We start from the raw sequence: 13,789 nt of genomic DNA, 5'->3' as shown, positions 1-13,789 counted from the left end.
GGCGACCAGGGCTTCCAACCGGCTGGTTGCAGCCACGTTTCTGCTTCGTCGATCTACCGACGGGCAGAGAGAAGTACGGCTTATGGACTACTCCAAGAGGGACATATTTGGAGCCTAGAATGAAATCATACACTGGCGTGTCCATGACGGCGGCGTCAATGGTGCCATGTACGTATCTGCACTCCACGTGTACCCTCGCGACAGGTAGAACCTGCGGAGGAGTGCCACGGTCTATGGACTGGATTGTCACTGTTCCACCAGTGAGATCCGATGGGTCAATCAGCGTTCTATTTATAACCGCGCCGAACGAACAGCCTGAGTCGTAAAGGCCCAAGACTTCAACACCGTTGGCCAGAATGTTCTCTACTCCCGGAGGAGAAGAGGTGGGGTGAGGTGGCACGGGTGGGAATTCTGGTTGGCCGAGTTCAGTGGCAGTGGGTTGAGGAGCCACGGCCATCGTGGAGACGAAGTATGTGTCCTCCTCCGGTTGGTCAGAAAGATCGATCGCGGAGGGTTGAGAGACTGGCGTCACCGTAGATAGGGTCCGTGGGGCCTGCTGCTGCCGTTGTGGAGTGGGTCTACTGTCACGCGCGCTATGACGTGAGTCACGCTGAGAGTAGTTGGTCTGGTTATAGCGAGACTGGTGGTTGGGGCGGTTATTGTGGCTATGAGGGGCTGATAGCCGACCTGGTGCCTGGTTATGCTGGGGAGTTTTAGGAGGAAGGTTTGACGGAGCAGGAGAAGTTGTTTGGTCTGTTGGCTGGTCTGTCGCGGTTGCTTTGCCTTTTAAGTCCTTACGAGCGTTCAAGTACCTATCAGCGGCGGAAGCTATGTCAGCGGGTGCAGTTGCTTGTTGCTCCTTCACATAAACTCTGACCTCTGGGGACATGCATTCTAACAGCTGCTCAGAGAGTACGAGGCATGCTAGGCCATCAAAAGTCTCTGGCAATTGGCTGAGAGCGTGCCACCTGATAAGGTACTTGTCCAGCCTTTCGCAGAGGTTACCGTAGGTCTCTCTGCGTTCGAGGCGGGAACTTCTGAACTTTTTGTGGTAGGCCTCGGCGGTCAACTCGAACTGGACGAGTAGCGCCTGTTTGAGGGCTGGGTAGTCCTCTCGCCGGCCGGAGGGAAGTTTGGAGTAAACCTCGTAGGCTTTGCCTCGGAGGCATTGGGATAGCCGGAAGCACCATTTCTCCTCTGGCAGACCGTAAAAGCGTGCTACTTCCTCAAAACGGACAAGATAAACTTCAATGTTCTCTGTCTTGTCGTCAAAGTGCTCCATTGGCATGTGGGGTAGACCGTTCAAGGAACTTTGAAAGGATGCTGGGCTAGCCGGGCGTGACTCGGAAGAAGTCTGGCGGGCGGCCTCGTTCTCTTTGTCCGCGGCTATCTTTTCTCTCGCCGTTATTTGTTGCTCTCTTTCTCGCTCGGTGACTTCTCTTTCTTTAGCTATGGCTATTTCAGCTTCCTTTCTTTCTCTTTCTTTGGCGATAGCTATTTCAGCTTCCTTTCTTTCTTTAGCAATAGCTATTTCATTATCCTTTTCCTTCATTGCTAGCTCATGCTCCCTTGCATGTTTTTCCTGTTCCTCTCTATCAAGAGCAGCAAGTCGTCCCTTAATGTATTCATTCTGCTCTGCGTCGCTAAACAATTTAGCCTCATCCATGATATCTGCTATCCGCTGCTTGCGGTCAGGTTCAGTCTTGGAGCGAGTGCCGCTGGCCATAATGATGAGGGGTGGGTAATGAGAGGTACTAGAATGGTGGAGGGGCAGATAGAATGGATAATAGGGTCGAGCTAGAATTAAAGAAAGTGGGTTAGCGAAAGTGAGTCGCCGGTTATAGGAAAGAGTGCGAAAGGAATGTGGTGTCTGCCTATGTTAATCACAAATTCCTGCAATGAAATATTACAAATAAAATGCAATAAATATAAAATATAAAATATGACAGAAGTGACACTCTTGAAAATGCGAAGTGATGATACTTATAAATATTCTTAGAAAAAAAATTGATATGGAATTTAGTTATTGCTGCCTGTTCGTGCCTGCTGTACTAATGGGTTAAATGCCGGACGGGCTCGCCAAAATGTGACAGGTGGGGAAATGTGACGTGTGTTTGGCACGTTTTATGTCTAGGGGATGATTATTTTTAATGCTATCACACCCCACTTATCAGCATATGAATCGGGAGCAGGCACGCAACGAGACCAAGCAATGAAAGATAGATACAAAAGTTAAAATAAAGGATATTTATTTACATAAATATACATATAATAATAAAAAGGGGGAGGGTTTGCATCTATCTCTAGTGTATTCTATGTTTAATCATCACTCTTGCACATAATAAGAGAGTATGTCACTTTGTCCTCTGACTTAGCTGGTTGTCCAGTTGATGTCGCAGCTGGCTGTGTCCTGACTTGAGGTTCTACAGCTGGAGGTGGCGCTCTAGCGGATAGAGGGACGCCGGCGATATAGTTCTTGTGGAGTCTCAGTCCCAAGTTCTAGTATCTGTAGTGGGCACAGTATGGCGGGTGGCCGGATACCGTGGGCACAAGGTTACTGCGGGCAGAGCTGATCTGCCGTGGGCAGCGTAGTTGACAGGATATGTCCAGTGAGCTGCAGAGGGTTGGCGTAGCTATGACGTCTCACACAGATCTGGTCTATAGGGACGTCGCACCTAATAGCTTGACAGGTGGGCTGTCGTATAGGCGGGCAATGCCGATAGCGCCAAGTAGTAGAGTTGAGTAGATCTCCGTAGGCGGTAGATGATGCTCAATAGGAAAGTGCAGCGCTGAGTAGCACTAAGCACAAAGATAGGCCAGTAGGCAAATAGGCAATAGGTGATTCTTGATAGCAACTAGGCAAGTGCAGCGCTGATTAGCACTAAGCACAACTGCCGGTAAATAGATCGTTGATCCAATGACTAGGCAATAGGTGATAGGCAATTAGGCAGGTCTCAGTAGGACAGTGCAGTGCTGGATAGCACTCAGCACATAAATAGGCAGGTGAGTAATCCGATAAATAGGCAGATAGTAGCAATATAAAAATGTACATGAAAGGGAAAGTAATAATATAAAAATGTACATAGCAGGGGAAATAATAATCTCAAATAAACAACACAGGTGGATAGAGAAAGAAGGGGGGGGGGGGCGGTGGTCAGCGACCCAGACGATTTATTTACATAGGACCGTGGGTCGAGAACAATGGAGCGTGCTTGAATGTAGAGTGTGTCCGTTCAAGCGGGGTAACTCTTATAAGAGTAAAATGAGTAAAGCGGAGATAATTCAATACAGGGGAGATAACTCGTATCTCTTTTCTAGACGCAGTATCAGTGCGCTAGTAAAATTATCAAGGCGTTTAACCGAGATATAGGAAGTAAAATAAGGTGTACAAATATATACATGGTTGCATCAACGATCAATTGAGCAACATAGCATTTATAGATTAATGCAGTACACAAATAAATACATAGAACATGTTTATGTTTTCTACTTACGCCAGTGAGAAATACACAATGCACTAATTAAATATAAATGAACTAAGCAAAATACACATGATAAAATCCAATGGAAATATACACAGAGTAATTAAGATGGAACTTGTGATTAAGTTCGGCTTACCACCAGGTATTCCTCTAGGAGGGAGAATAAATGATATAGTCCAGACTCGATAGCTCAGCTCGAATGCGAAAGAGAGGGTGATTTGAGTTGGTTTACTATATATATATGCCTGAAAAGTGTGGGTGGACACCGGAAATGTCCTAGGCTAAGAATTATCTTACACGTGGGTGAAGTCCGACAAGAGCCGCACCCTGGGAGTATCACGCGGTGTATTGACCCGTGTAATCTCTTAGATCAAAGAGAGACGTGGGGGGAAGAGTGACCTACATTCCACCCAAGGGGGGGGGGGGTCAATCGCGGCGGACATCCGCGGATAAGACTAAAGAGAACGTGTCTATCTTTGCCCCGGTCAAGGGCAGATAAATGAAAGGACTGGCCTAATTTTCTCCAAGGTGGTGGACTAAGTCTAGCCTGGTAGAGAGGAAAAGGTGTGGCGGGTGAATAATTTAGGGGTAGGATGGAGAAATAATTAAAATAAAATAAATAAATAAGGAAAAATAATAATTAATGCTGTGATAAATTGGAGTGACTCTGACAGCGAGTTTTTGACTTGTCACATATGGATATAGATATAGATATATACTAAACGCGCATAATGATATTTATATATTTAACTGCAGTTACTTCTATTATTTTCAAAAGTTGTCTGCAAAAGTGCATTCTGAACAATTTGGTGTATAAAGCATGTCAAAATTCAAAGTGGAAGTATTTTAATTTTTTTTTTAAATATTTTGTATACTAGACATTTATATGTCACCTAATTAGTATGCAAATTTTAAAAATTTTATAACTTTTCTATTTTTGGTCCGATTTCAATAATTTTTTCACCACAATACATAAAAAAAAATCCTCTATGTTCCATAAATAAAAGCTGAAAACAAATAAAACAAACGTTTTTATTGGTTTAAAGATACATCTTTATGTGGTTTAAACCAATCAGAAAACACTTTACAAATATTGACCTGGAGACACATGTAAACAACTGCGCGGGTATTTTTAGGCTTCCAACCCTTTGCTGAGAAGCTACGTGGCTTGATAAAGTTTTAGTACTTTTGTTTTTGTTATTTGCTATCAGTTTTCAAACTCAATATGGATAAGAAATGGGATCTACACTTAAATTTTGAAAGGTTTACCTAATATAAGTAAGCTTTGCGGAAATTAGCCATGATTGCTACTAACACTAGTCCTAGATGATAGATCTAGGAGTACTAGACTAGATCTAACTACTAGAATCTACTAATCTAGTTACTACTAAGTTACTAGTCTAGATCTAGTTCTCTAGTCTAGATCTAGCTAGTCTATTAGCAATAGTCTAGTCTAGATCTAGTTCTCTAGTCTAGATCTAGCTAGTCTATTAGCAATAGTCTAGTCTAGATTATAATCTAGTTCTACTCTTTGCATTTTAGATTTAGGTCTACTAATAATTCGTAATAAAAGCAGACCTAGATCTAACTAAATCTAATAGTACCACAGTAGTCATAGATCTAGTAGGCCTATAGCAAATGATAGTAGTTAGATCTAGAAAGTAGATTTAGTTCATTTAGACTTCAGGACAATACTGTCACTTAGACATTTATGGAATTGATGAAAAGCTTGAATCTTATTTTTAGATCTAAAGCCTAAGAAATTTCAAAAACAATTTTAGTCTGCGGATAGTCTGCTGCAGGTTTGTGGAATATTCAGAGGAAATGTTTCTAAACGTTTATTTTCACTGTTTACTAAAAGAAAAGTATTTCTTCTTGAGAAGAGTGCGCAATATGCAAGGCTAACGAACGATATATTTGTTCAGGAAATCTGTTTCAAGGTGGATGTTACTTCTCATCTAATTATCAGTTACAGGAAAAGGAACCACATTTGTTTTTATTTTGCAAGAATTTATTTCATTCTAAAAACAAATATCGCTTTTTGCCGAAGTTTTTGAAAGAGAAACTGATTAAGGACAGCTTAAACCCCCAAATAGAAATTACATGTTTTAATAATAAAAAATGCTTTTTTATTATGTGTCAGCATGCAAATAAGAAGAAAATAAATATTTTTTCTTTATATCTTATCAACTTTTTGAGAAAAAAATTTTTTTGGGGCTATTTTTAGCTAAAATGATGAAAAAATAGCTATTTTTCATGTCAAGATTTCTTGAAAACTACTAAAGCTAGTTCAATAAAACTTCAGCTGTTGATTATTCAATACTAGTACAAGATTGTGAAGCAGAATAAACCAAATTCATTAAATAAAAAAAAAATTATAGCTCTAAGCATGGTTGCGGCCCATTATTTCAAGTTTTTATAGGGGGGGGGGTAGGCATAGAAAAAAATTAATTACTCTTAAAATTTTCAATCTTTTCTATTTATTCTGCTTCACTTTCATACCTATATATAGAACATTATTTGTGCCAAATTTCAAGACAAAATATTCATAAATAAATTTTTTATCACGCCAACTCTGAACAAAAAAATATGAAAATGGCTAATAGGAGAAAACTCCCCCGAAATAAAATCCCCTCTTGCGGGCGGGGGGGGGGGGGGTTTAAGAATTGAGTTACTGATTTTTTGCTTTGGTTTTGTTTATTTTAGGTGAAATCACTTTCACCAGCGCAAAACCCCATTCATTTTTCAGTTAAATCCCCATCTTCAATAAAACAAAACAAAACAAAAGAATAATGCAAACGACAATCCCCAAATTCCAAGAGCAATGCTAAGGAAGATTTTTATTTTAAAACCCCCTCCGAAATTAACGATAAAACCCCCTCTTAAATATAAGACTATCCATTCATCAGTCAACAGTTTCTATGAGCGTAGCCAAGAGGAGTATTGACATTAAACCCCCCCTTCAGCGGGGTTTAAAGCTAAAAATACCTTTTCAATATAAAACTGGGTTACAAAGACAGTTTGTGTGGAAACACAAACTTAAAATCGGCCCCCGAAGTGGTACACCCAGGCAGGCTTCAATATTTTCAGAAAGAACATCCAAATGAAATTATATCAAAGACAAATGAGAGATAAGAATGGAGAAAGAAGGTTGACAGATCTTGTGTAGTGCCCCAATGGTGCTGCAGATCAAAGGATAGGTGCAAGTGAATGCAAAGTTAGATGTGAACCTGGCCTAATTAGTTCCCCCTTCAGACCTTGTGGTCTATAGGGCAGATGATGTAAAGTTCATCTGTTTTTGTGGCCTACGGTTAACGAGGGTATGTAGCCAGCACAACGACCAAACGTCTTTACTTTTCCCCAACTAATGTCAGGTACCCATTAAAGCTAGGTAGACTCAGAGGCGCCCAAGGATTCCGAAGTTGAAAATCACAGTCTTCACCAGGATTCGAACCCGGGACCCTCGGTTCGCAAGCTAAGCGCTTTACCGAGCCTCACCTGGTCTTTACTTTATGTAATTGTTTTGAAAATGTTATATCTTGTATTCGAATTCTCATTAAGTATAGCTCTCCTGAATAAAAAAAAAAGATTAAGAAAATGACGTTTATAAGATTACTATTCGTTTTAAATTAGGTCTAACTTATAATGCATACAAATTAGCTTTTTCTCTTAAAAAAACTGCTTGCTTAACTGATTTTAAAAATTAGATTTTTCGCTTTCAGGAAAAAAAAAGTAGCCGTTGCATCAGAACTTTGAATGGTCTAAAATATTGTGATGTCGGATTTTCAATATCTTTTCTAGTTTACGAGATCTAAACGGGACAGACGGACAGCCATTTCGCACAAAACTAATAGTGTCTTTTCCCCTTTCGGGGGCGCTAAAAAAGTAATTTATACTCTAAAAATTCTATGAGCGTAGAAAAGCCAAAGGGGGGGGGGATTTGAGTTTAAACCCCCTCCTCCAGAGGGCTTTTAAAAATGTTTAAAACCCCTCCAGATGGTTTTGTGTTTAAAATCCCCCTACTGAGAGTTTTGAGGATGAAAACTTTTCTTTTCAATATTATTCTAAAGCAAACTACAGTCATCAAATTCTAAGAGCGTAGCTAAGGGGTGTTAAACTAGGAACGCTACACTTAATAAACAACACCAACACTCTAGTACCAGATTCATGAGTGAATTTATTGTACACACTTTGTCAACACACATGACACATAACATTCCAACATTCAGTCCCTTAGTCACGGGGAATCATTCAAGTTACTCATATAAACAATGTCAACAAGGGGGTTTTGAATTTGTCAAAAAAAAAACATCCAGAGATTTTTAGTTTAAAAACCCACAACAGATGATTTGACGATAAAACTTCACTTTTCGATATAAAATCCAAAGCAAACTAATTTCATCTAATTCCGGGAGCGTAGCAAAGAGAAGCTACACATTTCTACCAGTGGCGGGGCTCCATTAATAAAGTGCAGTGAATAGTCATGTGCCGAAATTGAAAAAGACTAAATGTGGCTCAACAAAGATTGCTAAGATCGATTTTAGGAGTCAGAGAGATCTGGTCTCAATCAAGGAAATCCTATGCCAAACTGGGGGTCGACCCCTTATTAAGGTTGTGAAAGAACGTCACATGAGGTTTGGAGGACTTGTTCTCCGACAAAATGAAATACGCATAATAAGAGTTGCGATGACATCCTAGTACAACTAGGCACCACACTTTTATGGAAGTCATCAGAGAAGGTGGGAAGAGGCTTCAAACATTGCCAGTGACAGATTTTGTGGAAGCAGCTTGCTGCCCAATGCGCGAACGACGAGGGAGGGTCTAAGTCAGTAAGAATAGCAGATTAGGTTTGTGAAATAAAACTTTTTAATAGCAGGAGAATGCACTGTAGATGCCTCAGAATATGCATTTTGTTGGCTTTCAATACCGGAAATAAAGCTTTTCGGCGGGGCTCTGCCCCGAATCAGCGCTCCCCCAGACCCCCTTGCTGGCAAGGGTGGTGAGTCTACAATTTTTCCACTAACTCCAGGAAGAACCTATACTATGGTACAATAAACGTCTTCCGAATGAAGGAAGGTTCAGAATGTAATAAAGATTATGTACACACACACAAATACACACACACACACACATATATATATATATACCATTTGTTGTAACCCTTTGGTAGGCACTCAACGTAAAGGCAGGCAACTCAACACAGTTTAACAGGAAATAAAGACAGGTGTTTATTCACTAGGACAAACACATAACATCCTTCAACTTCCTCAGAGACTTGCTACTAATTTATCAGTCCTTTAGACAGCAATCCAGGTCCCTTTCTACAACCTTCAGGCAGCACAAAAGTTGGCTTCTTAGTTTCCAAGCATTCAGACTCTTCACAAACCCTGATGCACTGTGCATCTCTCTCTCCTAGTGTCTTCCTGTTTACGTTCACTAGTGCGCTAGTGCGCACCTCAAGCACTGGTGCAAGGCAGGGTTACAACACTACCCCCACTTCCAAGATAGTGCAGAAAGAAGGTGCGCACTATCAGTGACCAGACAAGTCGGATGTTGACATAAGGGACAAACGATTTCCGCCCAAGGAGAGAGTCAATATGGAGATGCTGTACTCAAGGCAGATGCCCTTTGTGTTTGTCATATCTCTATATAAATAAATGTCCTCGTTGAGTTGCCTCACTTAAGTTATTACAATTGGTGTCAGAAGTGGGATCATAGGCGACTCAACGAGAGGAGGTAGGATTCTAGCACAATGGTATCTTTGAAACAACTAGACCAGCTCTTAGTTAAAGAGCTAAGGCAGGAACTTCGTTACAGACGCCTGAAGCTTGGCGGTAGCAAGGAGGTGCTTACAGCTCGTCTTCGGCAAGCCCTGATCGATGAAGACGAAGATCCGGAGACCTACCTATTTGAAATTGAACCGGAGATTTATGAGCTTATTGGCAAGATAAATGAAGGTACTGATGCAATGTGTGAACAAATGAATAGTATGGGGAACAAGGTAGATAAAATGGTGTCTCAGCTGAAAGAAGGAGTTGACTCGTTTGTAAAGGAGCAGTTGCCTGTAGACTCGTTGGTAAAGACTGGCTGCACAAACAGTGGTGACGGAGACGCTGGGGATTGGAGCGACGTCTGTGTCTGTGTTGTGGGCAAGTCTTGTGGTTGTGACTTTCAAGACGAGAAACGTGACAATGATTGCTGTGATGATCTCAACGAGGTGTACCGAATCGAAGGGAAAGAGACAAATGAAGAAACTTAAGACTGTTACGTGCCTGAAGCGTTTGTTCCTGTTGTACCTGTTACCAGTACCTTAACTGAAGTCTGCTATGTCCCTGAAGCGTTTGTTCCTGTTGTACCTGTTACCAGTACCTTAACTGAAGTCTGCTATGTCCCTGAAGCGTTTGTTCCTGTTGTACCTGTTACCAGTTCCTCAATGAGCCTGACGGAGCAAGACAACGTTGGGTCTGCGTTCAAGCCTGTTGCTATGGACCTTAAAGACATCTGCCTATCTGCCGGTGCTCACGAGGTAAATTCGAAGCTTGATAACTGCATTCAGAGGTTTAGCATGAACTGTACGTGCGGCGCATCACACATAGAATTTAGATGCCAAGAAAAACACCAACAGGGCATATGTACTTCTACCCTCATCATCGACATTGGCATAGATGAATGTCAATCAAACCACTCTAAATCTGAGCTGTCAAGAGGAAGACATTATCCAGTTGAACCTGCAGAGACCTATATTCTGGACGTGAGACTGTTTTCTGAGGATGACTGCGGTGCATTGGACTTTGTTTGCAACATGGCTGCATGTGAACCTGCAGCTCCCTTAAGAGGCGTCTGTCGGGAAGGTCTGCTGAGACAGCGTGTCCGATCAACGTCTGTGCTGAAGAAAACAGTGCCCGACACTATCTCTTTGTGTGGCAAACGACCACGTCATCATCGCAACAACAGCCTGGTCAACTGGAGAAAGAGAAAGCGGCACTGGAAGAAAACAATGCGGATGGCTTCGTGGGGAACACGCTCCCTGTGGCTCCCACTGATCGACCTCCACCTGAACTGTCAAACCTCAGCTGCAGTGTTTCTTTTCGGGACGAAAAGTGCTAAGACGGGGGCAATGTTATGACTTTGCCATGCGCACCGCCATCCAAGATAGTGCAGAAAGAAGGTGCGCACTATCAGTGACCAGACAAGTCGGATGTTGACATAAGGGACAAACGATTTCCGCCCAAGAGAGAGTCAATATGGAGATGCTGTACTCAAGGCAGATTCCCTTTGTGTTTGTCATATCTCTATGTAAATAAACGTCTATGTCCTCGTTGAGTTGCCTCACTTAAGTTATTACAATATATATATATAATTATTTATTGTTGAAAAAATATACCTGGATAGTAATGGACAGTACCGGATAATGTTATACATTTCATGCTTTTCTTTTACTATATTATTATAATTTTATTGTAAATAAAATATTGAAATATATGCTACGATGCTTAATTTTGTGTTTTTTTCTATGTTTTAACTAATCTGTTGTAACTTATAGATTGTTAGAAATTTTTTAAAAATAGTTTTCCTTACGCGGCCACTTCCTTCTAGCGTACGCTGCCAGTATACATCTCACAGAATTTATATATGGAATTTTTCAAAAATTCTTTTTGCAATGTCTTAGTTTGACCAATAGAAATTGATATCTGATAAAAAAAATATATTTAAGGCAGTAATAACATTTTGGGGGTTAGTAGGTACGACCGACCCTGATAATCCCGCACCTGTGAATGCACCCAGGACATATGAAAGTACGTCTCATAGACCTGAGAGCCATATACAAGACCAATCACATGGGTCGACAACCTATACAACTAGGTTAGGCTGAGTGGTCAAATCCACAAGAAAGAGTGACTATGTATATGACTAACCTCAAACACCGGAGGATGTTACATTTATATGTGTATTTATGTTTATGTATGTTGTGTGTTTGTTCTATTTCGTATTTTGTAGTCTCCCTTGTCCTACTGTTCAGTGTGTTCGCATGTTTTTCTCAAGTATTTTATTAGTGTGTATTACAGTCTCCTGTTAGTTTTTCATCTACTTATTCCTATCAATATCAATCATCAGTGTTGCAATTAAATCTTAATTGATAATATAACACGTTATTAAGATTAATATGATTACTAAGAAGAATCCATGTGTCTAGATTGTGATTTATAAGCGTCTGATTTTTTTGGGAATGAACTGTTGATAATGAGTTTATTAATCTTTTGCTCGAAATATTCGACACAAATCTCTGCACTCATTCGGATAAAGGTCAACGATCCACTGACATATTCAAATAAAAACATTGGAAGATTACATTTTAAAGTTTACTTTGTCTAGGTTTTTTTTTCGCCTCATTTATCGGGCTTTTTCCTCCTTTTCTTTTCCCCTAGTCATGCGGATGTGCAGGTGTTGAGTAATCTTAATGATCGAGTTTGAAAGAAACATAGATCCGCAAGCTTTTTTAATGCACTGCGGGCAAACATTTCTAGGGGCAGGATTGCACTTCATCATTATCGGATATGGTATGCGAGCCTTTGGTTAGGTAACACTGCTGTAAGTCAAACTGATTTGTGGGCAATTGTCTTTATCAATTACATTTGAACACAAGATTATTTAGTTATGCACTTTGTCTTGATATAAAGAATTAAAAAAAAACTTGAACTAAAGATGAACAAAGTTAATTACTCAATACTTATTTAATTCCTTTTCAAAGATACGAGACCAAGTGTCCGATGGAACAATTCTTAAAGATTAAACACATTGCTTGAAGTGATGTTTGCAACATTGCAAAAGTCGCCGCTGCAACAGTAGTGACAGTTCAGTGGCACATGCACGGAAAGGTTCGGATCTAAAGCAAGCATGCATTCCTGTTTTATGATCATATCTTCAGAGGTCCAGAACAAGTGACACTCTTCCCTTGTGGCACAACTGTAAGTTCAAATGAAGAAATATTATAAATTAATGATAGATTTAACGATGTGTGGCAGAGTAAATTTTATTTCTTTGGACTTATCGAGTGAAACGCAACAACAAAACATTTTTCGAATCCAAAAAAAAAAAAACACTGTTTTTTGCTAACAAAAAAAAATTGTTTATTTAGGAAAAAAAAATTAAGCCAGACTGGATTTGAAGCAACCACCGTCGATGTCTCCATCCAGCAGTGCCCTGCTGGAGACGATGGAGCCAAGACAACCTACATTGCTTATTAAACAGGACGCATTATAAAGTAGACCTTTTGTGGGCTACATTTTTTGTTTGAAAACGTACACTCTCTGTGAAATATTGCTTTTTTTTATCGGCCACTCGTAGGGGGGAAATTGGCTATTTGTTTTGTGTCCGCCTGTCTGTCCAACTAAGATCTCAAAAACTAGACAAACTTCAAAAATCTAATTACATCATATTTTGTAGCTTGAAAAGGTTTTTAAAAAAGGAACAGTTTTGTTTTCAAAATTTCAGTTTCAAAATTCATAACAATACACCATTTCTAAAACAATACATAAATGTAAGGGAGAGTATTGTAACAAACAAAGATAATTGATTGTGTATTTTCTAGTAACATTTATTCTAATATATTTGTAACATTGAAATAAAATGTTAGAAATAGAATTATAAATTAATTGTGTGCTACTTAAGGTAAACAGAAAACATCTATTTTTGTTTATAAAAGCTAAGGATGCACTTTGTATGTACATGTCTGTAAATGTCACGTATTTTAAAAAAATTAATGGCTAAATAGAATTAAATAGAATTAAATTTTCAAATAACACAAAATAACACAGCATGTATATCAATATAAATCAATATAGTATTTTACTTTTCTATATTTTGCTTGACTTCTCTTTGACGCCATTCGGAACGATTTCATCAATTTATTTAATTAAAGTAATTCAAGTCCTCGTTCGGTCAATTGTTTGTTTAAGAAAATGTTGCTAAATGTTTATGGACGCGCTGCTATTGGACTAGCCAAGCCTTCATTTTTTATTTGCACAACAGTCAACGTTGTGAAGGGGAAGTTACTGTGACACCAACTCAAGTGGTCGACTCCGCTTAACAATGATATTACCTCAGGCTAAACCATTGAATGTAGCGATCGGCAATTCATCTTATAAGACAAAAAACTGTTTGTAACAGACCTACCCACGGTAACAAATGAAAGATTTGAAGTCAAAAATCATATCCATTTATTATAATAACTCTATTGAACTCGAAATTTTGTGGAAACAAGAACCTGGGTGGAAAACTTCTGGTTGGGTGGACGCGATTCTCGAAAA

The 13,789-nt window shown here is 39.8% G+C and overlaps 1 protein-coding gene across 1 annotated transcript in view; it reads right to left on the bottom strand.

The window, feature by feature from the left end:
- Positions 1-12,195: 12,195 nt before the first annotated feature.
- LOC106060169 (uncharacterized) overlaps positions 12,196-13,789 on the bottom strand; it is a 32,302-nt gene continuing 30,708 nt past the window's right edge. Inside the window, exon 10 of the mRNA XM_056041510.1 lies at positions 12,196-12,446. Coding sequence (XP_055897485.1) covers positions 12,263-12,446 — 184 coding nt within the window. The 3' untranslated portion in view covers positions 12,196-12,262. The remainder of the gene's footprint in view (positions 12,447-13,789) is intronic.

The sequence above is a fragment of the Biomphalaria glabrata genome, chromosome 9 (assembly GCF_947242115.1).
Source record: "Biomphalaria glabrata chromosome 9, xgBioGlab47.1, whole genome shotgun sequence".
In the NCBI taxonomy this organism is placed as follows: domain Eukaryota; kingdom Metazoa; phylum Mollusca; class Gastropoda; family Planorbidae; genus Biomphalaria; species Biomphalaria glabrata.
This window is presented reverse-complemented; position numbering and strand designations above follow the sequence as displayed.